The sequence below is a fragment of the Pituophis catenifer genome, unplaced genomic scaffold, assembly GCF_029215685.1.
Source record: "Pituophis catenifer annectens isolate HBS135680 unplaced genomic scaffold, rPitCat1.0.hap2 SCAF_18, whole genome shotgun sequence".
In the NCBI taxonomy this organism is placed as follows: Eukaryota; Metazoa; Chordata; class Lepidosauria; order Squamata; family Colubridae; genus Pituophis; species Pituophis catenifer.
In genome coordinates, this window is record NW_027256898.1 from 3,338,569 (window position 1) to 3,362,687 (window position 24,119).

At 41.6% G+C, this 24,119-nt stretch overlaps 1 protein-coding gene across 1 annotated transcript; it reads right to left on the reverse strand.

The window, feature by feature from the left end:
- Positions 1 to 1,993: 1,993 nt before the first annotated feature.
- On the reverse strand, positions 1,994 to 20,773 carry MMP23B (matrix metallopeptidase 23B). The gene is made up of 8 exons (XM_070956062.1): positions 20,308 to 20,773; positions 15,436 to 15,584; positions 13,115 to 13,254; positions 11,244 to 11,411; positions 6,645 to 6,809; positions 4,819 to 4,929; positions 4,088 to 4,214; positions 1,994 to 3,362 (listed from the first exon to the last, which is right to left on the reverse strand). The coding sequence occupies exons 1-8, from the start codon at positions 20,479 to 20,481 to the stop codon at positions 3,188 to 3,190; spliced, it is 1,209 nt and encodes a 402-aa protein (XP_070812163.1). The 5' UTR covers positions 20,482 to 20,773; the 3' UTR covers positions 1,994 to 3,187.
- Positions 20,774 to 24,119: the final 3,346 nt, after the last annotated feature.

The following is a 24,119-nucleotide window of genomic DNA, read 5'->3' on the forward strand; positions in this document are numbered from 1 at the left end:
TGATCTCCATTTAACTATGGCAAAAAGGTTGTAAAATGAATCGCAACGCTTTTAATAGCTGCCTCGCTTAGCCACGGAAATTTGGGGCTCAGTTGTCGGTTGTAAGTCGAGGATTACCTGTACAGTATTTTAGGCTGGCAGCTGCATTGAAAATTACATTTCCCCCCCCCCTTCTTTTGTGCTTCAGGAAAAGACGAACAGAATGTTGCATAGAGTTTTCTTATCAGATTGGAAAAGTGTTATAAAATGGAACTTTTTTTTAAGTCTAAGGAAGCATTCTCCCCTGCATTACAAATGGCAGCAGTATATACATATTTATTCATCTTAATGGCAGTCTTTTAAACCCTGAAAAGGTAAGAAATCAGTTCTTGCTGTATATATGCTGGCAGGCTTCTCAGTTTCCTCTGATACACACTTAAAAGTTGCTTTTACACTAGTAAGTATCTGTATAATAGTAACTATACGTAGTCCTCGCCTTACGAGCACAATCCTGGGGGCTAGGATTTCCGTTGTTAAAAGCCGTGCTGATTTTATGAGCTGCTTTTTTTGCCACACGTCAGCAAATCATTGCGGTTGTTAAATGAATCACATTGTCATTAAGCAAGCCCACCTTCCTCCCATTGATTTTGCTTATCGGAAGCTGGCTGGGAAGCTGGCCAATGGCGATCGCCTGATCCCAAAACACTGCAGTGTGTACATACATGTCAGTTGCAAAGCATAAACATTTCGATTGCATCACCTTAGGGGTTGCTACAACAGTTGTAAATGCAAATTGGTTATAAGTTTTTTTTTCCCAGTGTTGTAACTTTGAACAGTTGGTAAATGGATAGTCGTAAGTCAAGGACTACCTGTAATATGTTATCAGTGTGCTGCAAGCCACCTCTAGTGTCTATATCTGCACGTGTTGTGGCCTATCGGCTGCCAGCCTCTCCAGCAGCCAAATCAAATGAGGCCTGGGAGTCAGGGTCAGCATCAGGGCTATTGAGGGGGAAGAGGGAATGGACCTGTCAGAGAGAGAGACAGACAGAGGCAGAGCCTGGACCGTCCGTCAGCCCTCAGATGGAGAGTCAACAGCCCCCAGGTCTGGAGGTGGCTGATGAGGAAGAGGAGGAACAGCTGGGTTCAGTGCCTGAAGGCAGAGGAGAGGAGAGCAGTGGAAATCTATGGGCCGGTCCTCGGGACGGAAGAGCCATTACTGCTAGAGAAGCCCCACCCTGCTTCTGGGGATAAAAGGCAGGGGGCGGAGATGAATAGATGTGACAGACAACTATGCATCTCCCTGCGGGACAGACTTGTTAGCCTGTGTTGAGAGAGACACTTTTTTGCCGCAGCTGCCGGCGCTCTTAATAAAGGAATCTCGGGATTAACTTCAGAGGGTTCGTCGTGTTTGGGGAGCTGGGTCAGGACAGCATGACATCCCCGCACCGCCACAAAATAACAAATCTTATGTGCATTTTCTCCTGTCTTCGATGTTTGCTCCTTGCCTTGGGTGGAACCCGAAAATTGGATTAATCCGATAAACCATGATTCCAGCTATGCGTGGAGCCTTGTTATTTGCATGAGGAATGCCTTGACATTCTCTAACGGGGCTGATCAACATTGTTTGCCCGATAAATGTCTTCACACTTCTAATGTGACTTACGAACATTATTTGTTGCCCAGGAATGTCTAGGCTTCCTTTGTGTCTGACAAATTGAACTGAGTCAGCGGAGTCATGAACCCATAACTCAGTGGTTATTTCTCAAAACTTGGCAATTTTAAGACGGGTAGAAATTTCCCCAGCCAGCTAAAGTTTCATTGCCGGGAAAACTAATTAGCCTCAAAGACACGTCTCCGCGTGTTGTAATTACACGATCATTGTCTCACGGCAATAGGGCAAGCGTAAAGTCTTCGCAAGCCACAATAAATATCTGTATGGAAATGCTTTATTTGAGCAGAAGGACGAAAAGGGTACATTTCTGGGGAAATTCCTTAAGGATCAAGAGGTCCTGTACCTTTTCCAGAAACTATACCTGAGTTGGCAAATTCTTTCAAAGGCCATTTTAAAAAAAAAAAATGTGTAACAGATGCAAAGGTTTAACGAAGGAATTCTTCTTTTGATCCTTTTTTTTTTCCCTTGCTCCCTAAACATGGTAGAAAACAGCTTGTAAATTGGAGGAGTACATGATCTCTAATCTTTTAAGTAGTGCGTGAAACTTGCAGACTTGTTTCACGTAAGGTCTGCTTTGCGGAAATAACTCGGCACAGGAATTTCATTCTGTGCTGGGATCTCTTACTAAATTGTAGAACGATGAAGGCCTTGGCTATAAAATGTGAGTTGCACCTCTGTTGTGAAAAAAAATCCCGAAAACTATACTACAAGAGGTTTATTTAGGTGGGGAAATTGGAGGAGGGATGTTATATATTTATTTATTTATTGTATTTATTGGTTCGATTTATATGCCGCCCTTCTCCGGAGACTCAGGGCGGTTTACAATGCGTTAAGCAATAGCCTTCATACTTTTGTATATACCTGATTAGTAGGGCTTTCGCCCCCCCCCCCCAAAGCGGTGTTCTTTTTTTTTTAATACAAAGTCATCTTATTGCCCCCACAATCTGGGTCCTCATTTTACCTACCTCGGAAGGATGGAAGGCTGAGTCAACCTTGAGCCTGGTGAGATTTGAACTCGCAGTGTTTGCAGGCAGCTGGCAGCTAAGTGCTACTTAACAGCACTTTAGTCTGCTGCACCACCAAGGCTCATATATATATATATATATATGCCATCTTGAACAGCTCTGGGAAAGAGGAAAAGATTTAATTTAATTTAATTTAATAAACCAATCTTGGTGACAGCACCAAGGTCCAGATTATAGCAGAAAGTAGGTGAAAATATAAGTGTAAAATGGTTAGCAACTTTTTAAAAAATAAGCATCTCTTTTAGCTCATGTCGTTCCTTTGGACTCCTTTATGACTTCGACTACACTTCCTATCATCCCCAGCAGGCTTGGCCAAGAATATAAAACACGTGGAAGAAACCAGTATTTTTGCAGTCTCCGTCTGGAAGGGGTAACCTGGGAAAGCTGGTTTTTGTGAGTGTGGATCGGCTGTTGAAAGTGCAGTAGGAGAACAGAGGGGAGGAAGGGGAGGGGACCCACAGAGAGTGACTTGGGGGGGGGGGTCTGTAAGTCCTTGCACAGAAGTCACACATTAATGCTTCAGCCGGACTCTCCAAGAATATGTGGTCAGAACTTTGGACTTTTTCTTCACGATGCAAGTATACGTTCCTTCGTTGATGGCGTTGGCTATGATGCTCATGTGGTCGCCGTTCAGAAACAGGTAGCCAGGATAGGAATATTCTAGCAATTCTTTCTCCTTATACCAACTGCGTGAAAAAAGGAAAGGGGAAGGAAGGAAGGAAGGAAGGAAGGAAGGAAGGAAGGAAGGGGAAAAAAGAACAAAGGAGAGAAAGAAACAGGAAGGAAGAAAAAAAGAAAGGAAGGAAAAAGAAAGAAACCGGAAGGAAGGAAGAAAAAATGAAGGAAGGAAAAAAGAAAAAACAGGAAGAAAGGAGAGAAAGCAAGAAACAGGAAGGAAGGAAAAAGGAAGAGAAAGAGAAACAGGAAGGAAGGAAGGAAGGAGAGAAAGGAGCAGGAAGGAAGGGAAAAGAAAGAAACCAGAAGGAAGGAAGGAAAAACAGGAAGGAAAAAGGAAAAGAAAGAAAAAACAGGAAGAAAGGAAGGAAAAGGAAGGAAGAAAAAAACAGGAAGGAAGGAAAAAAGGTAAAGAAAGAAGGAGGGAAAGAGAAAGAGGAAGAAAGGAAGAGGAAAAAAACAGGAAGGAAGGGAAAAGAAAGAAACCGGAAGGAAGGAAGGGAAAAGGAAGGAAGGAAAAAGAAAAAGAATAATTAGTTTGATCAACTGTACAAAGTTTAGCCCACGCAACCTGCTTAATAACAGATCCCACATGGAGATCTTTTTTAGTCTGTAGGTTTGGCAGCTACGAAACGATGCCAATCCAGGGGGGAGGAAAAAAGGACATTTTAGCCTTTAAAACTTTCTCTCTTGCATTCATCTCAGAGTCCCAAAAATCCAGATGCGAGTAACTTACTAAACTTTCCCCTTTTTGTGAATGATTTTCTGGCCACATCGGAAAGTAACATTCCGGCCTTCGGGGACGAGCCTAGTCTTCATCCTTGGCGGCGGTGGGGTCGGTATCACCGTCGGAAAAGGAAACGCTGGAAAGTGGGAACAACAGAGGCATTGGCTCAGAATTAAAACCAGGGAACGAACGCAGCTACCCCTCGCCAAAAAATTTTAAAAAGTGATGCGTGATCCGGAATAGCGATCTTTTTAGAAAATGCCCTGGCTTGCGTTTGATCCGTTAAATCTGCTAAATTCCTAAATTTCTTTTCGCAGTTTTTGTTGCCGATTGATTTCACTCTGCAAATAGTTCGTTCTTCGTCTTTGGAATTGTTTTCATGTCACGACCCGCCCAAACCAGATGTGAAGCAAATGATGATGTTTTGCTGGGACTGTGACTTCCTCCCCTCCCGAATCTATTTAGAAAACAAATTGGGGGTTTTGAATTTCCCAAAGACGGTTGGATGATGCAGAGAGATTCCCAAACTCTTGGGAAAATATTAACACCAGCAGTTCCTTCCTACTAAAAACTAATTATTTTATAGCAACTTTTAAGAGGGGTGGACTTGAATTCCCATGACTGGCTGGGGAATTCTGGGAAATTCTCAAAGTTGAGAAATTCTCAAAGTTGAGAAATACTTGCGTAGAGGATCCATTGCCCTTTTTACTACACAATTCACCACAAAATGTGAGAATTACCCAAGCAAAAATCACAGCTGTAGGGACAGTGTTTTTTCATAAACCGTTGGCGCGTTCGACAGTACCCCTTCCGACTCCACGACGGGCATATAAACAGTCGGTCTTTGCAGCCTGGAAAGAAATGTTTAAAAAAAAAAAAAAACAGGATTTCACTTTAAAAATGCCCAAGAAGAAAAGGTAGAAATGTCATCATTCAAATGACTGAACTGATTGGACCCTACTCTTAACACAAAAGCGAGGTTTTGGCGGCCAAACTTAACAAAGCGCCAGACAAATTAATCCATTAGCAGCAAACTTTGATTCTTGCATCACGGCTACGAGTTCAGATTTAGCTGAAAGGTAACAGGCCCCGGTTTACTTTTCTGGAGGAAACCTGAGGATGGAGCTTAATCCCAACAGCTCAAAATTTTAGCACTCCCTCCTCCTGTGGCATGTAAAAACTGGTATATGAAGCAGCCTCTGTATCCTCTAAAAGATGGAGCCAATTTAAGAGGGGAAAAAAAAAACACTTGTTGATGTTTTCACAGGGTAAAATACACATCTTCTCCCATTCGATCTGTTCTAATTTGCTGAGGTTTTTCAAAGTACGTACTGAGAAACCACCGGCATCGATGCTAGAGGGGGATGAGAAAATACAGTTGATTCCCAGAAAATAAATATTTAGTATAAATGCAAAGAGAAGAAGGACATTTTCAGTTGATTCAGATGGTAGCGAAAATAATTCCACCCATTCTTTGTAAACGGGCGTGGACGGCCCGTTGGCACGAAGATCAACTGGTGGCTACTGCCAATCCAAACAGTTTGAAAAACAAATGGTACAGTAGTGTGTGTGTGTATATATATATATATATATATATATATATATATATATATATATATATATATATATATATATGTATATGTATATGTATATGTATATGTATATGTATATGTATATGTATATGTATATGTATATGTATATGTATATTGTCCCCTCTCCACTGTCTCAGAGGCTGTCCACCAGCTCAATGCTCTCTGTTCCAAGCTGAAAAACATCCTTCAGCTGAATTTTAGGGTTGGATTGGAAACCTATCATTTTCTCTGCCCGCCGTGTTCTGACTTTCAGAGGCCCAGAGAAGACAGTCTGGGGGAACTCAAAGCCACCGCGTGCTGAAGTCCTCGTCCAAGAATTTGGCTAGATAATGCTGCCTTCATGAGGGTTAGGATTGACCTTAAACCATTTTAATTTAAATTTTAAAACCCATGCCCTGTGATTTCTCCATGCAGACGCTCTCCTCCGGGTGTTTTAATTCCTTCTTGCCTTTTTACAAACCTAGACCGGGATTTTAAAAATCTAGTTCTCCAAATTGGAGTCCTTTTGCACAGTCGCTTTTTCCAAAGGCAGCTGGGTTTTTCTTTCTTTTTTTTCCCCCGAAGACCTTTCGCTTCTCATCCAAGAAGCTTCTTCGGTTCTGAGTGAATGCTGGAGAACGGAAGGGTTTAAATTCCTTGCAGTCACCTGGTCCATTAGCCCTCTCCCTTAACGTCTTCAAGGAAAAACAAAGTCCAGTTGCCTTTTGAAAAAAAAAGTATCTTTGGGACAACTGTGCAAAAGGACTAAGATTCGGGAAACTGGATTTTTAAAATCCCTGCGTAGGACTGTAAAAAAGGCAAGATGGAAGAAAACCACGAGGAGAAATTTTGCACAGTTGTTACCTCCGTTCGGGCCTAACTGCACGAGGCAGCTACCGGCGCTCTTTTTATCAGGAAAACTGGCAAAGGAGATGATTAAATCATCGTTCCAACATTCTTCCTTTCCTCCTGGGCAACCGATGGCGCTTGCTTACCGTAAAGCCGGTACATTCCCCACATCTCGTCCTGCGAGATCGTGTTCTTCCCCGTCAGGGTTGCGTTCACATGCATCAAGGCGTTGGGATCCAGAGAGTGCATAAGACCTAACGCGTGGCCAATTTCGTGGGCGGCCACGTGAACCAGGTCCGTCAGCCAGACTCCTTTTAAAAAAAATAAAAATTAAAAAAAAAAATAGGAACCTAATTAACTGGTTGAATTGCAAGGAGGAAAACATACAGTGTGTTATAAAAGGTATTCAGATTAATTTAGAGCTTGGCTTTTCCGAATCAACAGATGATGGAAAATAAAACATAACAACAGTCCTCGACTTAAAACAGTTAGTGGCCAGAATTTACAACTGCACTGAAAAAATGACCGTTTTTCACCCTTAACAACCGTTGCCGACTTGTATTTACGACGGCGCAGCATCCCTGGCTCACGTACGACCTGACAAGCGGAAGCCAGATTCCTTTAACAAACGTGTTAACTCACTTAAACAACTGCAGCAAGAAAGTTCATAAAAAGGAGCAAAGCTCCCTTAACGACTGTCTCGCTTAAGCAGCCGAAATGTTGGCACTCAATTGTCGTTAAGTCGAGGACTGCCTGTACTTTCGTTATAACGTTGCTGCAGCCTTGATCTGGGTAGCTAACGTGAACTGTCATTTTGCAACTCTTTCTCTGCTCTGCAAAAGGGCAGGATTCCCAAATGGTTGGAGAACTCACTTTCCAGCTCATTCTTCTTGAAAACACAAGAGGTTAGATAGAAGATTCTTTCCTTCGAGCCCCAAGCAAATCATCCCCCAACCCTTTTTCCTTAATTTAAAACAGAAGCGGCAGTAGCAAATAAAGTTGATTCAGCTGCTCTTGAATTGTAATTACTCCGTGTCCTGGATTAAAGTCCCTTTCTCATCTAGCCCAAAGGATTTATTTTTTTCCATTTAAAAAAAATAAATGAAAGATTGAAATATTGAAATCAACAACCCTGCCTTGACTCCCAAGCTGCAGCTGTCTTGAAATTTAAGTCATGCAAAAAAATTCTAGTTTTTTTTCGCTCTGTCTTTCTAAATAAGGAAATGCTCGCAAACTTGTCTCGAGGAGTTAATTCTCTGATGTTTGGGGCACCGAAAAGGAAATAACAGATTTTCCTTGTCTTGGAGACAAAGTACATCTGCCACCAGGGATTTCGCCGTTGTAAAAAAAATTTCCTGTTTCCTGATCAGAATAAATCCCAATGTCGCTCTGCAAAGTTTTGAGATTAGTTTTATGAGCGAATAATTTTGTCTCCTTGTTTTCGGTCCTTAGAGGAAAAGGCTGTGTGAGGTTGACAATCCTTTAGAAGAGATTATTAAAAACAGATTGTAAACTAATATTCAACATTAGGGAGGTCAGGTCTTGTCTCCCAGATCTTTTCGACAAAGCCCCAATAAATCAAAATGTTTCTTATGAAAATGATTCCCTATTGGATGAGCAGATTAACCATCCCGTCATTCAAATTCAATTTTTCTTTTCTTATTTTGAATAAGATCTTGGCACTCTGTAGCTTGAAAGAAAGAGCAGCAAATTTTCCTTCTGCAGTAGTGGCCAAAATTGTGGGAACCTTTTGGGAAAAGCTGTATTTTTGAGGTTTGATGGCTAATAACACTTTTTTTTTTTTTTAAAGTTTCAAGCTAATCCTATTCCACTGCTGGAATGGCCTGGGAATAGCCCTGACCTTCACCCAATTGAAAATCTATGGAGCCGACTAAAGAAACTTGTTATCCAGAAGCAACCCAGCAATAAAACCCAGTTAATAGAAGCCATCATTCAATCTTGGTTTCCCATGATAACAGCTGCAGAACTCAAAGGCTTGGTTCACTCCATGGGAAGAATTTGTAAGGCCGTCATTCATGCTAAAGGTGACCCAACTGAGTATTAACTGACGTGGTGATCATTTTGGCATATCTCATTTTTTTTCTACGTGTTTCACTTTTCTTCTTTCGACTGTAACTGCTATTCTAATAGCAAGTCCTTCATCAAAAGTTATTGCATTACATTCTTGATTAAATTATCTTTCCGTCGATATATAATTTTATGGTACTACTCCCCCCAAAAAGTAGCTAGTTTTAGAAAATACATTTTCCACAATTTTGGCCACTACTGTATATTCTTCCCAAATGGGGCATCAGATAGCCAGTATCACAAACTTGAAGATGCTAGAAACCTCAAGACAGTGGAGTTGTCCCGTTGTCTCTCTGCATGCTGCATCTTGCTGGGTTTCCCAATAACTCTCCTTGGGGTGAGGATTATTTATACCATCAGGCCACCGATGGATCATTCGGGAACCCTGATTTGCTATTTTCCAATCCCTCTCTGCAGAGACAGGCCCAGAACAGGGACTCGTACAGAGACACATCAGACAGATTCTTTAAGGGAAGCATGCTTTTTTAAAACAAAAACCTTAATGGGGAAAAAGGCTCATCTTGAACCAAAGGGCCATCTGTTTAGCATTTAATAGAACTCTTTAAAAACAAATAGCAGTGGCCACTGAGCTCCCACAAAGTCTGCAGAAGGGAAAAAAAAAAAAAAGCCATCATCCCAGATGGGAGAAAAATGTAAACAGCGTTTTTGTTTTTCCGATGAGAAAGGGAGCATGACAAATGCTCGATAACGCTCGGCGCTTTTGGGGTCTCGGCCAGCAGCAACAGTTAAGCAAAAACGTCAGTTTTCAGCTGGCAGGAATATTTTCACCAGCGCGCGACGTTCTTTAATTTGAAAGGCATCGGATGGCGAAATCTCGACAGGCCGGAAAAAGCAACCCCGAGAAACGCCGCCTAACGTCGTACGGATCCATCCAGTAACTTGAGTGTAGGGTCTTCAGGATGCCAGTAATTTTGACGCTGATTTCTACTTTATTGCAAAACAAAAGTTAGATACTCGTGGACGTACAACCTCTGATGGGTTTAGTCTGCTCTCACTAGAGGAAAGACTCACTGGGAAAGACTGCAAAACTTTCCAAGGAATAAAAGCCAGGAAAAGCAAAAAAAAAAAAAAAAAAAAAAAAGCTAGTTGGAGATGTTCATAGATGTGGAATTATCTGACTTCCTTAAGGACTAGAAGCTTGGTTTAGCAAAACAAAGTGAGAAAGTTTAATACTGCCCGGTGTGAGAATGTAAGATATAGAATATTGGAAGGGACCTTGGAGGTCTTCTAGTCCAACCCCCTGCTTAGGCAGGAAACCCTACCCCACTTTAGACAAAGGGTTATCCAACCTCTTCTTAAAAACTTCCAGATGTTCCTCCAGAAGCTAGAGATTATTGGAGCAGAATTAAGAGATGGATAGATGAAATGACTCAACAACACATTTAAAACCTGAGTTGTTCCTATTGGGTATCCTACCAGAGAAAATTAGTAAAGAAAACATATATTTGATTATACATGTAATAACTGCAGCAAGAATAGTATTCGCACGAAGATGGAAAGCAGAGAAAATCCCTTTAGAAGGGGAAGTAATTAGAAAAATTTTGGACTGTGCAGAGATGAATAGATTAACTTTAAGGATTAAAGAGAAAGAGGAGACAGAATATTTGAAGATATGGGGGAAATTTTATGATTGGATAGAAAAGAGATATAGATAAAGAATTTGATAAGCAAACAGGAGAAAGTTACATTAAATATATGTACTTTGGGGGAAATATTGAAATAGAGAAATGAGATCTTCCAAGGAAGAAATAAGAAGAGGAGGAGTAACAAAAAGAAGAAGTCACCGAAGAAACACCGAGATGACACACGGAAGGACTGATGTATTATATGTTTCTTTTAAAAAAAAAGAGACTTCCATCCAGATCTTCCTTGCATTGAGTTCAACTCTTTGACACCTTCGTAGACATATAGGTAGTCCTTGACTTACAACAGTTCGTTTAGTGACCGTTTGAAGTTACAACGGCCCTGAAAAAAGTGATTTGCGACCTTCTGACAAAGTCCAAAGGGAAGCCAGATTCCCTTAACAGCCGCGTTAACCCATTTAATGACTGCAGCGATTCACTTAATAAAAGTCTAAAAAAAATGGGACAAAACTCACCGAATAATTTTTTCAATTAGCAACATAAAATTCTGGATTCAAATTGTCCTAATTCAAAGACTACCTGTATTCATATTTTTTTTTGCAATAACCCAACAATGGTTTGGATAACGTTTTGGGTTTTTTTTGCTTAGTCAGCCCATTTTACAGCCTGGAACTAAATATCTAAAGCCAAATTGTCTTCATCTCTCAAACATCACAGTCTTTTTTATATATATATATGATTCATAGATGTCAAATCCAATACTTTTAAAATTTGCAACATGTTTGCTGAATTCCCTTTCATCCGGTTCCAGGATCTCTTAATTGCTGTTGGATTTATAGCTGATTTTTTTTTTTCTCCTACAGACTTTCAATTTTGTTCCTTTCTCCAGTCCTTTTTTTTCCTCCATTCCCCTCTTCCCCCGATCTTTATCAACCAACCTCATTTTATTCTTTTCGACTCAAATTTTCCTTTCCTGGCTCTCAATTCTTTTTTTTTTTTTCTTACAAATAAGGCCGGATAAGGGGATCCTGGGATCCATCCCAGCTCACTTACCCTTTTTCCAGCTGAACCGAGTGTCCCCGACAATCCAGTACTCATGGTCGTCAAAATGGATCTCTCCCGTCTGTGGGAAAAAGGCGTGGGCTAACTCGCCCGTGATCCCATCAAAACAGTGGTGGATCTGCGATTCCACGCAATCCGTGTGGTTGATGGGGTAGAAACCTGGAAGTTTGTAGGGTGGGGAGAAAAAATTGAGATCACTTCATATCTACAAACCAGGTTTTTTTCTCTTCTGGGCATCCTCAAGTGTTGTTTTTCAACTTTATAGCTGTTCCATGCAACTTCGAGTGGACTTCAACTCCCAGAATTCCCCAGCCATGCTGGCTGGGGAATTCTGGGAGTTGAAGTCCACACCTCTTAAAAGTTGGGTCACGTTCCCCAAACATCGTCGCCTTTGAATGCCAGAGTTTAACTTGCAACGGAATCCAGAAAGGGAAATTCTGACGTGCATCCTTCCGTGGCCATATTTAATTGGAATGAATAGCATGCAAAATCTCATTTTTATTTATTTATTTTTTTAGTCCTGAATCCCCACCTATAATTCCATTTTTAGAACGTGATCCTCGCCCTACTTCTTGTGCCCAAGCAAACCATTTTAGAAATCTTGTATTAACCCACAAACTACTACTTTTTTTTTTTCTCTCTCTCTCTCTCTCTCATTTCCACACAGCACCCGGCCAACTTCGAGACCTCAAAAGCGAGATATCTTTGCAACTCCCTCCAGATTCTTTCTGCTCCCAGCCAAACGAACGTTCTGTTTTCAATTTAGTGGCATGCACAGATAGAACGGCATGATCTGGTCAGGCTAAGCTATTCCCCCACTTCTCCACCCCCCCCACAAAAAAAATCTGGAAGAACATGTAAAATCTCGCTTCGGCTACCCGATGACCTCGTGCGTTCCAGATGTTGCAGTGTGGCCCTCTGATTTGAAGGAGGGAAGCAAACAAGAAAAATTGGTTGTGCAAAGGCATTTCTGCCTGAGTCATCTCTGCGGTTGACAATCAAGTCGCCAGACTTGCCTACAGAATGAACTGATAAGATAAAATGTGGGTCTCATTAGGGAACTGAGTCTACGATAAGCCTTAGAAATTGGGCTTTTTTTAGGCTTTTCAATCAGTCATTCTTGGTTTCCTGCTTCCCATCTCTGTCCTGCATAGCAATAGTACTTAAGACATATAGCGCTTTTACAGCCCTCTCTAAGCGGTTGACGGAGTCAGCCTCTTGCCCCCAACAATCTGGGTCCTCATTTTACCCACCTTGGAAGGACAGAAGGCTGCCTGGTGAGATTTGAACTGCCAGATTGCAGGCACCCAGTAGTCAGCAGAAGTAGCCTGCAGTACTCCACTCTAACCACTGCGCCACCACGGCTCTTATTCCTTAATCATTCCATCCTTAATCTTTTTTACTCCTTGTCACGTAATATTACAGGCAGTCCTTGACTTATGAGCACAGTTGAGCCCAACATTTCTGCATGCTAAGCGAGACAGTTGTAAAGCGAGCTTTCCCCCCATTTTACGACCTATCACACCACAGTGGTTAAATGAATCCCTGCCATTGTTAACGTTAGTCTGTGACACAGTTGTTAAGTGAATCTAGTTTCCTCGTTGACTTTGTTCATCGGAAGCTCGCAAAAGGGGATAAATACGAACCAGTTGCTTAAATTGATCTGAATTTTGATCTTCATGGCCATGGGGATACTGCAATGGTCGTAAGTGTGAAAAATGGTCATATGTCGCTTTTTTCACTGCCATTATAACTCCAGTCGCTGAACGAATGGCTTGTAAGTCAAGGACTACCTGTATACAGAGCAGTAATTTCAGGATGCTTCCGTCGGAAGCGAAATTCGGCGCCGTGAAGGTACCTACCAATTGTGAGGTCGCTGGAGGTACTCCCTGACACTTCGCGGAAGGTGAACGGGGAGACATCGCTCCACATACGGAAAGCTGCGGTCAGTCCTTTCCTGGTCTGGCTTTTGCTAATCAGGTTTTTGGGGAACGACAGAATTCTGCAGGGGAATACAAAAAAATAAGCTAAGAGTTCACCCCAGATTCCCGCCCGGGTTTGACTTCGGCTGAGGACCAACCACCAAATTTGGGCTATGAAAAGTTAAAAACCAGGACAAATTCCTCCGTGTGTCTTGATCATACTTGGCCAAATAAAATATTGTTGTAGAAAGGATGCACTTTCCATAGTTCTAAGGAGCGCAGGCTGGCTGAGGAATTCTGGGAGTTGAAGTCCACAAGTCGTAAAGTTGACACGGTTATGGAGGGTCTTTTTTCAATACACTTTATTAAGCTTTTATTACATTAAAAACATAAAAAAATACTTCACTCAAGAACAGCTATTTGTGGTGTTTTTCTTGTGACGATAATTCGTGCGTTATTTACAAAAATTAAATTGTGCGTATTTACATTCTTATTTTATCTATTACTTACGCTTAATAACTATCTATCTTTAATCTATCTCCGTTCCATCCAGTTCCCACACATTGTAAAATATCGATGCCTCTTTATCTTTTAGACTCAGCGTTAATTTGTCCATTTCTGCGCAATTCATAGCCTTTTGTATGATGAACTGTTTTGTCTTTAATAGGGACAATCCTTACAGCTCTGTTTTTTTGTCTCCCTCCCTCTCGGCACCCAGCAGGCTGAAGCAGAGAAAGAACAAAGTCTACCAATAGCATCTTTTTTTCTCCGATTACAGGTATTCGTATATTTGTTTGTAAAGCGAAACGTATCAAAACTTCAGCTTAAAAGGACAAAGAGGTTTCCCTCCGCCAAATATGAGCTAAAAGCCTTTGGAAGGAAAACCCAAATCATGCATGAGGCTTGCTGTGTGGCCAGCTGGGTCTCATCTGCCAATCTTGACTTTGGCATGGCTTTGCCAACAATAATGTTGCCTGCAGCCATTTCTGCACCAGCTAAAGGTTTGTTCCAAGCAAGAGCTGTGTGTGTGTGGATTTAATGTCCCTTTTCGTTCCAACGCTTCAAAAGGTTGGGTTTCTCATTTCCTCCATTTCCAATTCGAAAGTGGGCAAGCATAAATTTCAAAAAATTAAAAGAGGAAAAAGGATTCCAACGTCCATCAAATCTTAGCCCATCCATGATCGTTCCAAGCAGGACTTGGTTGTTTTTTTTCCCCCCTTTGAATCTGTGATCTCTCCATGCAAAGGAATCTTTGTCCTTCCAAAAATTGGAAGTGGGAGGGGGGGAAAAAAGATGGCGTTGGGTCCAAATTTCTATCCAAACATCTCATTCTTGGCACCTCCCAAGGCAAAATTCATTTTTTCAGAGTTGCGCAATGTCCTTTGCAGTTTCTTTTATTTTTTTATTATTATTAAATTTTAAAAAAGGACACAAATGCAAACTTTTTTTAAGGGTGAACGTAGGGAGTAAAATGCCTATTATTAAGGGAAAGGCCATTTAAGTAGGATTCAGGTGTGTTTATTTACTTTAGAAAGTGTGGGGAAAAAAGTAATTGTTGGGGTGTTTTATTTGTAGCCTGATGTACAAATACAAGAAAATAAGAGATGGAGTGAAAGATTTATGAGACATGAATTTCATGGCGTCATACGAACAGCTCAAAAGAAATGTTTAAAAAAAAAAAAAATCCAGACTTTTGGAAACTTAACACAGCCACTCAGTTTGAAGTGTCTGCGTAAGATTTCTCTCAAGGGAACGACGGTCTGATTTACAACTCTTTGTTTAAGGAACGGATATAACGTGTATTAATTTCAGATTTGGAAATTCGACTCTAAAATTGAAGTATGATTCTGAACGTGAGGAGGGGAGAAATATGAAATCGGTGGGTAGCGATAGTCTTAGCTGTATTGATTTGAATGCAGCTGATCGAGGCATGTGGGAGGGAGCCTAGTGCATCCCTTTCGCCTTTCAGCTCCGATCCAGGAGCCCTCAAGCCGTCGCAGTCACGACAAACCATTTTATACCAAATTTAAGAAAATTCCACATCCTTGGTTTAAATTTGGGTAACTGCCATAGTAGTGCTCTTGACTCGGGGGGGAAAAAAAAAACACCTAAATGTTTAATTCTGGTTGCTTCCTCCTCACTATCCTTCATTGTTCTTGATTGGAAAGATCTTCCCCATCTTAGCATGAATAGAAACCAACTCTGGTTTCTATCGATGATGGTGTCAAATTTAGCACTGGGGGAAAAGAAAACATCCTTACTTGTATGTTAAGTTGAAATGATCCCATTTGAGACGTCCAGGCGTCAGCGTGTAACGTTTTTTCCGGAGATGAGGCGGCAGAGGTGGGAAGGGCACTTTTCGAAGGCCCAAGTTAACTCCAAGGGTTGCACCAGGTAGGGCCGTGTCTCCCTTAAACACAAGAGGAACAAATCAGAAGCTTTGGAGCAGAACCTTAATACAGAGAGCACCTTCAAACAGCTCGCAGACCAAGTCAGTTTCTCAGCATTTTCCCCATCTGTTTTGCAGCAGCCATTTTTCCCCCCCCCCTGGAAAAGTCATTTTCTCTCTCGGTTCTCCAATCAAAACTAATTTAAATCAATTGATCTTAGGTCAACACCCTTTAGATATGATGGATTTTAAGCTTCCTTCCATCAGCCCATTTATGCCACAGATTGTAGATGTCAGGATGACACCAGATTGTCTACTCTAACCTTACTAAATCAGACAGGAGCCAGGAAACCCAGGATATTTTCCAGGAAAAAAAAAACAAACAAGCTTTTCCAAGTTACTAGCTCCTGGGGTGTATTTCTCGGAATTCAGTTGCCACTGGATCTGGTGTTTTCATTTAGCAATTATGGGTATTAGCTGTTTATTGTCTTTCCAAGATTCACCCAGCCTCCTTATTTAAAGACAAACCAAGCCGGTAGCCTCCCTTAGATTTTTGGAAGGAGATTTTTTTTTTTTTAAAAAAAAAAATAGTCATCTGTTGTATAATAAAGCATTTTTGCACTTTTTTTTCCTAAACCAGCTCATTTGTGCAAAAAAGGAGTTTTGCGCTCTGTGCAAAAATATGTGGCTTTAGAGGAACGGGGCCAAGATCAGGAAAAGGCAAGGAAAGAGGAGACCAAATGCACAAAATAAGTAAAAAAAAAAACAAAAAACTTTTAGAAATGGAATGAAAGCCACAGCTGATTAATTCGCTCACTTCTGCCCCGAAGGCGAAGTAAAGGGGGGGCGGGGTAAACAATAAATAATTTGAGCAGGAAAAAGTAATCTTGAATTTCGCCCTATGAATTTCAGAGTCGCAAGAACCCCCCCCTCCCCAAAAGACGTCTCTGTATCGAAAAGCTGTTGGTTTATTTTTATTTATGGTTTTTTTTTAAGAGCTGGAACCAAGACAAATATTGGCCTAGCTTTTATGCCGCTGTTCTCCACTGTTTCCCGAACCAAATAATCACAGCGGGCGCCTGCCATACGACCTCAGCGGTTGAAGGTCAGCCAATTCTGGCCTTATAGATTTTGGGGAGGGAAAAGCTCACCCACCGGAAGAGAAGAAGAAATATATATATATATATACGTTCAAGACATTAAAGCTTTTGATGGATGGCTGCTGGTAACCAAGTCTCCAGCTTCACCCCAGCTTTTGTCGCTGCAAAAAAGTAAGTGACATAACCGCCAGCGTTTAATTGATGGCCTAGGAGTTTTACAGCAATGTATAAATTGCTGTAAAACTCTTTTAACAGATGAACAGAGGTTATCCGAAGGAAGTATTTATATTTGCAAATTTATATTTGCTGATAAAGAGAGAAAGGGAGACTAGTATAGATCTATTTCAAGCTATTTAGCTCTCATCAGCTAGCCATTATCGGCAAATATAAATTTGGTATAAAATGGTTTGTCGTGAATGCGACTGCTTGAGGGCTCCTGGATTGGAGCTGAAAGGCGAAAGGGAAGCATGCTGCCTCCTGTATTGGGGTAGACTAGGTGTTTCGACAGAAAATCATTTAATCTCTCCTCTGGCTCAAGCTGATAAAGGGAAGATAGGCTTGTTTTAAAAGGGCCTGGTGGCTCAGCAGACTGATAGCATTGTGATTAACACCAGCTGTTTGCAATTACTGCAGGTTCGAATCTCGCCAAGGCTCAAGGTTGACTCAGCCTTCCATCCTTTCTAAGGTGGGTAAATTGAGGACCCAGTTTGTGGGGGCAATAAGCTGACTTTGTATAAATATACAAAAGGATGAAGGCTATTGCTTAACGCATTGTAAGCTGCCCTGAGGCTCCGGAGAAGGGCGGCATATAAATCAAATTTAAAAAAAAAAAGAAAATTGAGAAATTGGTTTATTTCCAGGGCAACCGAAACTCAGTAGGATGAAAATGAGCAAATCTCAAGGAGTCGAAATCTGCAACCCGTTAACCAGAAGGAGGTTTTGTGATATCACATATTTGACATTTCTCCTCCTCCTCCTCCTCCTCCTCCTGAGAAGCGTCTTCGGAATTTATGCCTGGACGTTCAGAGAAACCAAGAATCCAAAAAATCCTGCCCTCATGTTCTTATCTAGCTTGGGAGTATCATGAAAATTGCATGGCTGCCGCCTCCTTCTCCTCGCCAAAACCTCGCTCCAAGAAGTATTAAATCCAAATTAAACGGTATTAAATCCAAATTTTTGGGGGGCTGGAGAGCTAAAGTTGCTCCTTTTTTAAGGATTTCTCTCCCGTTAGAAAAGGAACCAGGGTTTTTTTTTTTTTTTTTTTTGACTACTGAAAGGCCTCTCAAAACTCCAGCCCTTCAAAGGCAATTCCTCGATATTCTCAATTTTGCTCATCTCAGCAAAAAAAAAAAAAAAAAAAAAGGGTGGGTGGGGAGAACCAGGGCTGGATGAGTCACTCAGCTGCTGCGCTTAAGTAACAGAGAACTGGCTTTTTTGGAAGTCCTCCAACTTCTCCATGGCTTTCCTCCATGCCAACTTTTTCTCCTTGGATTTGCACTTTTCCTCCAGTTGCGGCAGGAGTAACGTCTCCGCCGCTGGCCTCTTAAAATTTTAAGTTTGGAAAAGGCCTGCTTGGATGGCTTTTGCGGGCCCGAGGAAGAGATTCAGAGGTTCAGGAAGAAGAAGGGAGAATGTAAGAATGTTAAGATCTTCTAGTTCCAGAAGGGGCATCGCTGATAGGCGATTTAAACAAGGGCGATGTCGTTTGAATTGATCCGGTTTCTGGGATCTTTTACCCCAGAGCTGGATAGATGAGAGAGGATTGACAAAGCGCTCTGCGGATTCTCTCAGGAAAATCCCAATTGCTGGTTTGCAAATCTCACTCTGTGCAAAAACAACCACAGGGACTCAAAATGAGAGGAATCGTTTTGCCACCAGATGTTGTGAGTTTTGCCAGCATCCTTCAGCGCTGCCCTAAGGCCACATCTGCTAAATCTCTTCCCCCCAGAAACACGGTTAGCTTGCAAAGCACGTTGGCGCATTCAGAAATGAGACCTCAGGCTCAAACTTCCCCCTCGTCTATTTGAACGGACAGCGCCTGACGGAATGCCTGGCCCTGGGAAGGAAGGAGGGCTGTGCACACACTGGGCTTAGAGCCAAAGAGTTGAGTTAAAAAAAAGAGAGAGAGAGAGAGAGAGATAAAGGTAATCCGAAAACTATTCACTAAACTTGTGGCTGCAAGTTTGATAATGGAAGACAGCAGAGAAACGGAGATATTCAGAGAATCAGACAGGCTGGGAGGCAACTTCAGATGTTGAGTTTCTTGACAAAAATGGAGTTCCTGATTTTATTGCCATTATTTCGCATAGATAGATAGATAGATAATACAGACAGAGATAGATGATAGATAGATAGATGATAGAGATATAGATAGATAGATAGATAGATAGATAGATAGATAGATAGATAGATAGATAGATGATATAGATATAGATAGATAAGATAGATGATAGAGATATAGATAGATAGATGATAGATAGATAGATTATATATATATATATATATATATATATATATATATATATATATATAGAGAGAGAGAGAGAGAGAGAGAGAGAGAGAGAGATGGATGATAGATGATAGATTGGATAGATATATTGATAAATGATGATAGAGATATAGATAGATGATAGATAGATAGATTATATATATATATATATATATATATATATAGAGAGAGAGAGAGAGAGAGAGAGAGAGAGAGAGAGAGATGATAGATGATAGATTGGATAGATATATTGATAAATGATAGATGATACAGATCGTAGAGATGATAATGATAGATCGATAGATGATAATTGATAGATGGTAGAGATGATATAGAGATGGAGGTGATTGATAGACGATAGATATATGATAAATAGATTGGATAGATGATATATTGATAAATGATTGATAGATGATACAGATTGTAGAGATGATAGAGGTGATAGATCGATACAGAGATGATAATAGATAGGTAGATGATAAATAGATGATAGAAATGATATAGAGATGGAGATGATTGATGATTGATAGATGATAATAGAGATGATTGATAGATGATATAGATAGAAAGAAAGAAAGAAAAAGAATATATATAGATGATAGCTTAGAGAGAGACATAAAGACAGGAACCATTCGCATTCTTTAATGCTTGAATGTTTTTTAATTGTGATGTCTTGTTGCTTATGATGGAAAGGGCCTCGGGAAGCAATTGCAGCCTAAAATGTTGGACTCCAGTTCCCATCATAACAGAATGACAAGAGTCGGAAGGAACTTTGAAGGTCCAACCCCTTGTTCAGGCAGGAAATCCTACACCATTTCAGACAAACGAGATTGGTTGTCCAATCTCTTTTTTTCCCCCTCCCCATCCATGACCCCCATCCCACACCAGGTTTCAAACAGGACGAGGACTCCAACAGTCCATCCAACATGCATAAAGGGAGCATTTGTTCTTGTGGTAGGAAAGAAAACACGGACACGTAGCATTCAAATCCCATCCTGAGGGATTTGAAGCCTTACTCTACTTTTAAGTCTACCTCGCCAGATTGTTGTGAGGGTATCGGGGTGGGGGGGTAGGGTGGGGCTTCCCACAGAACCCCTTGGAAGAGAAGCCAGCAAGATAAATCAAAACAGTCGTATTTTAAATATCAGCGGCTTACCTGGCTCATCTGGGCTTCTCTTGCAAACGAATCTTCCAAAACCACCAGAAGAATTAAAAGCAGGAAAATGCCGGTGGAATTTCCAGAGCTTGGATAATATTGATGTTTCTTCTGCCTGCCAGCAGGCAATGAAAAAGGAGAAACGCTCGCAGAAAGACTTTTGAACTGCTCCATGGCTGCATTTAATTAAAACCGAACGCGAAAGAAGAATTAACCCCGGAGGAAATTCAACCCCAGTTTGCAAAGAGGCAAGATTGTTCTGAAAAGTTAGGCTGAGATGGCAAAATTTCCTGGAGTGCTGAGAATTTTTCTGGGACGATGGGAAAAGAAAAAAGGATGCCAACGCCAAGGTTTGAGTCTCTTGACAGGCTCCGCCAGGAAATCTCTGCTTGTGGAAGAAGGGAATGGAGAAGGAAAGAGGGAAAACAGCTGGAAAGGAAAAGGAGAGCTAAGCCAGCTGTTTCAGCATCTGGACGAGGGCGGCCCTAGATCCCTGTGTGCACACAAGGAGGAGGAAAATGATGGACTCCCAATCAGTGGATTCTGAGCACATATGCACACGCCTTGAATCTTTTTATCGATGGGATCTGTTCCACCGCCAGAGATCCACCCATGAGCTTTGAGGATCTGATCTGCAAGAGAGGAATGTTTTGCATTCGCCGGGCTGATGCCCCCCTGTGGGGATCTTTCGGCATCCATGTTGGTGGGCCCTGTTTGCAGTGTTTTAATTTCATTTTCTGTGTGTATTTGTGTGTGTGTGACTGCATTGGTCTCCTTTGGGGGAATTTTATTTCACAAAGAGCTTTACGGCGAAAAAGCTCATCCACAGCTTTTCCGTAGGAAGCTCCGCTTAGGAGCCAAATTTCTCTGTAGAGCTTTAGCCTACCTCGCAGGGCTGTTGGGGAAAGTCAAAGAGGGAGAACTCGAATCGGCGCCTGGCGCTTTGGGAGGTGAAGTTGGCCGGAGGGCAGGAATGGGGGAAAAATTGGCCAGATACAATTTAGAGCAGGGGTGCCCAGCCTTGGCAACTGGAAAACTTATGTACTTCAACGCCCAGACTCACCTGTCTTCAAGTTGCCAAGGTTGGAAACTCCTCATTTGGAGGGTCTCGCAACCTTTCCCCCCAGTGGGCACTTTTTTTAAAAAAAAAAGTCCACAGCCGCTTTCCAGATTTCGAGGTATGGAGGTGAAAATCGACAGCTTGAAAAATAGGAAAAGCTTTATGAAGTTCTTATGCCATCGAGTTTTAACGGGTTTTTCTCCCAAGGAAATGCCAAAGACAACAAGTGGGATGTAACAAGAAGTAAAAACGCTTAGCAAATATCTATCTTGCACTCTTGGATATTTTTAGACAACTGAAACAATTGGGAGGTGGTGTGTTAAATTCGTGGCAGGCCTTACTGCTGAAACAATAGGGACTAGAATCCTGTATAATGAATAGTGTTTCTTTTGGCATTATACCAGAACTGAATTTGCCCCGGAGAAAGTGAGTACTGTAAACCTCGAATACACAGTATTAATGCCTTTCCCAATTCTTTTTCTGTAGTTTCCTTTTTGCTATTTTTTTTTTTTAAAAAAAAACACCATCTGCAGTATTTACATGCCTTGACACAAAGCCACCATAAATATTACATAAGCAACACAAGGAACGGTTCTTAATTCTGGCCATTTTTTTTCTTTTTTCCGTTCTCACATCTGGCTGTTTAATTTGGTCACCTCTCAAAAATCAGTGAATCTGGCTCCGTACAATTTTGGACCAGAGGAAAAAGGAGGGGAAAAAAAAAAAAAAAAAACTTCCTCGCAGCCAGAAGCATCTTCACGGACCTTCGTCAAAAGTTTGTCTTCTCCATCCATCTTGGATGCCACTAAAAAGATCCCTTGGATAAATTTTAATATGGTTTATATGGCTTTTTCAAAACTCCCCTTTCCAGAACTGCAATTTAGCAGTTCGAATCTCACCAGGCTCAAGGTGGACTCGTCCATCCGAGGTCGGTAAAATGAGGACCCAGATTGTTGGGGGGTAAGAGGCTGACTCTGTAAATTGCTTAGAAGGGGCTGTAAAGCACTGTAAAGTGGTATATAAGTCTAAGGGCTATTGCTAAATGCAACACAGAGCAAGAAAAACAGTAAAAGGACCCTTTGAAAGAAAAAAAAAAGCTGCTTTCTCCCAAAACTGGTACCCCCCCCCCCTCTTTATGGAAAATACCAAACAGGTATTTTCCATAATAAGCACTGGCCTTGGTAATGTGTAATAACCCGTTATGTCCACAGGATGGCAGACTTTGCTATCCCAGTGATTAAAACAAGGACTACAGGCAATCCTTGACTTACAACAGTTTGGGTAGCGACTGAAGTTACAACAGCGCTGAAAAAAGTGACTTGTCACTTTTTCCCACTTCTCCTTGGCGACCTGATCAAAATTTGAACGCTTGGCAATTCATATTTATGACGGTTGCAATGTCCTGGGGCGCTTGATCACCTTTTGCAAGCCAGATTCTCATTTAATAACCGGGTTACCAACAACCGCATTGGTTCACTTAACAGCTGCGGCAAGGGAGATTGTAAAATGGGGCAAAGCCCATTTAACAGTTGTCTCACTTAGCAACAGAAATTTGGGCTCAATGGTCGTAGGTCGAGAACTACCTGTTAGAATTCCCGGAAGAACTTTTTTTTTAAAAAAAAAAAAATAGGCCCTCTAGTGGTGGTTATACATATGGCATCCAGAGCTTTATATGGTATTTTTGCGGTAGAAATGTCGGCAAGGTAAGCGGACCATAGATCTACAGGACTGAGTTATAGTTCATCAGGGTTTATGCCTTTTAAGAAACTGTTTGTTGCGACACAACATATTCTGATTTCTGGCCATCTTAAGACTGGCATTCTATGATGATCGCTATCTTATTTTACTGAAATAAAAACAATTATTGCTTTGCCTAGAGGGTCTTAAAGGGATGGCTTAATACATATATGGACTAGAAACAGTCCACCATCTGGCTGGTTTGACTAAACTTTGGTTTGTTCCTTAGGGAGGGGATGGCCCAAAATGGCCAGCAGAGGGCACTCTTTTTATGAGCTTGTGCTATACATAATCTTAATATGGGGCCAAAACACCCTTAACCATCAGAGGGCGCTCTTTTCGCACTCTGCCACTGATGGTCTTAGCATTCCCTTTCAGCCCTCTATGCCCCAAGGAACCACCAGAGGGCACCCTTTTGCACGCCCTGTGCTATAGATGGTCTTTGTAGTCCCTTTCTGGCCGATATGTATAAAATAGCGGAATAAGGGCAATCTTTTCATGTCCTGTACTACAGATGGTCATACTAGTCCCTTTCAGTCCGTTATGGTATAAAATGGCCATCGGAGGGCACTCCTTGCATGCCCTGGGCTGTAGATGGTCTTTGTAGTCCCTTTTGACCTATGCCCAAAATAGCCCCTAGAGAAGCACCCTTTGCATACCCTGTGCTGTAGATGATCTTAGTAGTCCCTTTCAGTGTACTATGCCTAAAATAGCCACCAGAGGGCACCATTTCCATGCTCTGTGCTATATATCAAGGGTCTCTAACCTTGGCAGCTTTAGCCTGGTGGACTTCAACTCCCAGAATTCCCCAGCCAGCAAGGCTAAAGTCCGCCAGGCTTAAGGTTGCCAAGGTTGGAGACCCCCGATATAGATGGTCTTAGTAGCCTCTTTCAGGCCTTCACGCCCAAAATAACCACCGGAGGGCACCATTTGCATTCTCTGCTACACATTGACTTATTAGCCTCTTTCAGGCTGCTATGTCCAAAGTAGCCACTGGAGGGCAGCCTTTCCACGC

Coding starts and splice junctions, on each gene's coding strand:
- MMP23B (XM_070956062.1), bottom strand. CDS start 20,481: ATGGAGCAGTTCAAAAGTCTTTCTGCGAGCGTTTCTCCTTTTTCATTG. Junction 11,412..13,114: donor CTCCAGCGACCTCACAATTG/GTAGGTACCTTC, acceptor ACAAACTTCCAG/GTTTCTACCCCATCAACCAC. Junction 3,363..4,087: donor CACAAAAAGGGGAAAGTTTA/GTAAGTTACTCG, acceptor TTTTTCACGCAG/TTGGTATAAGGAGAAAGAAT.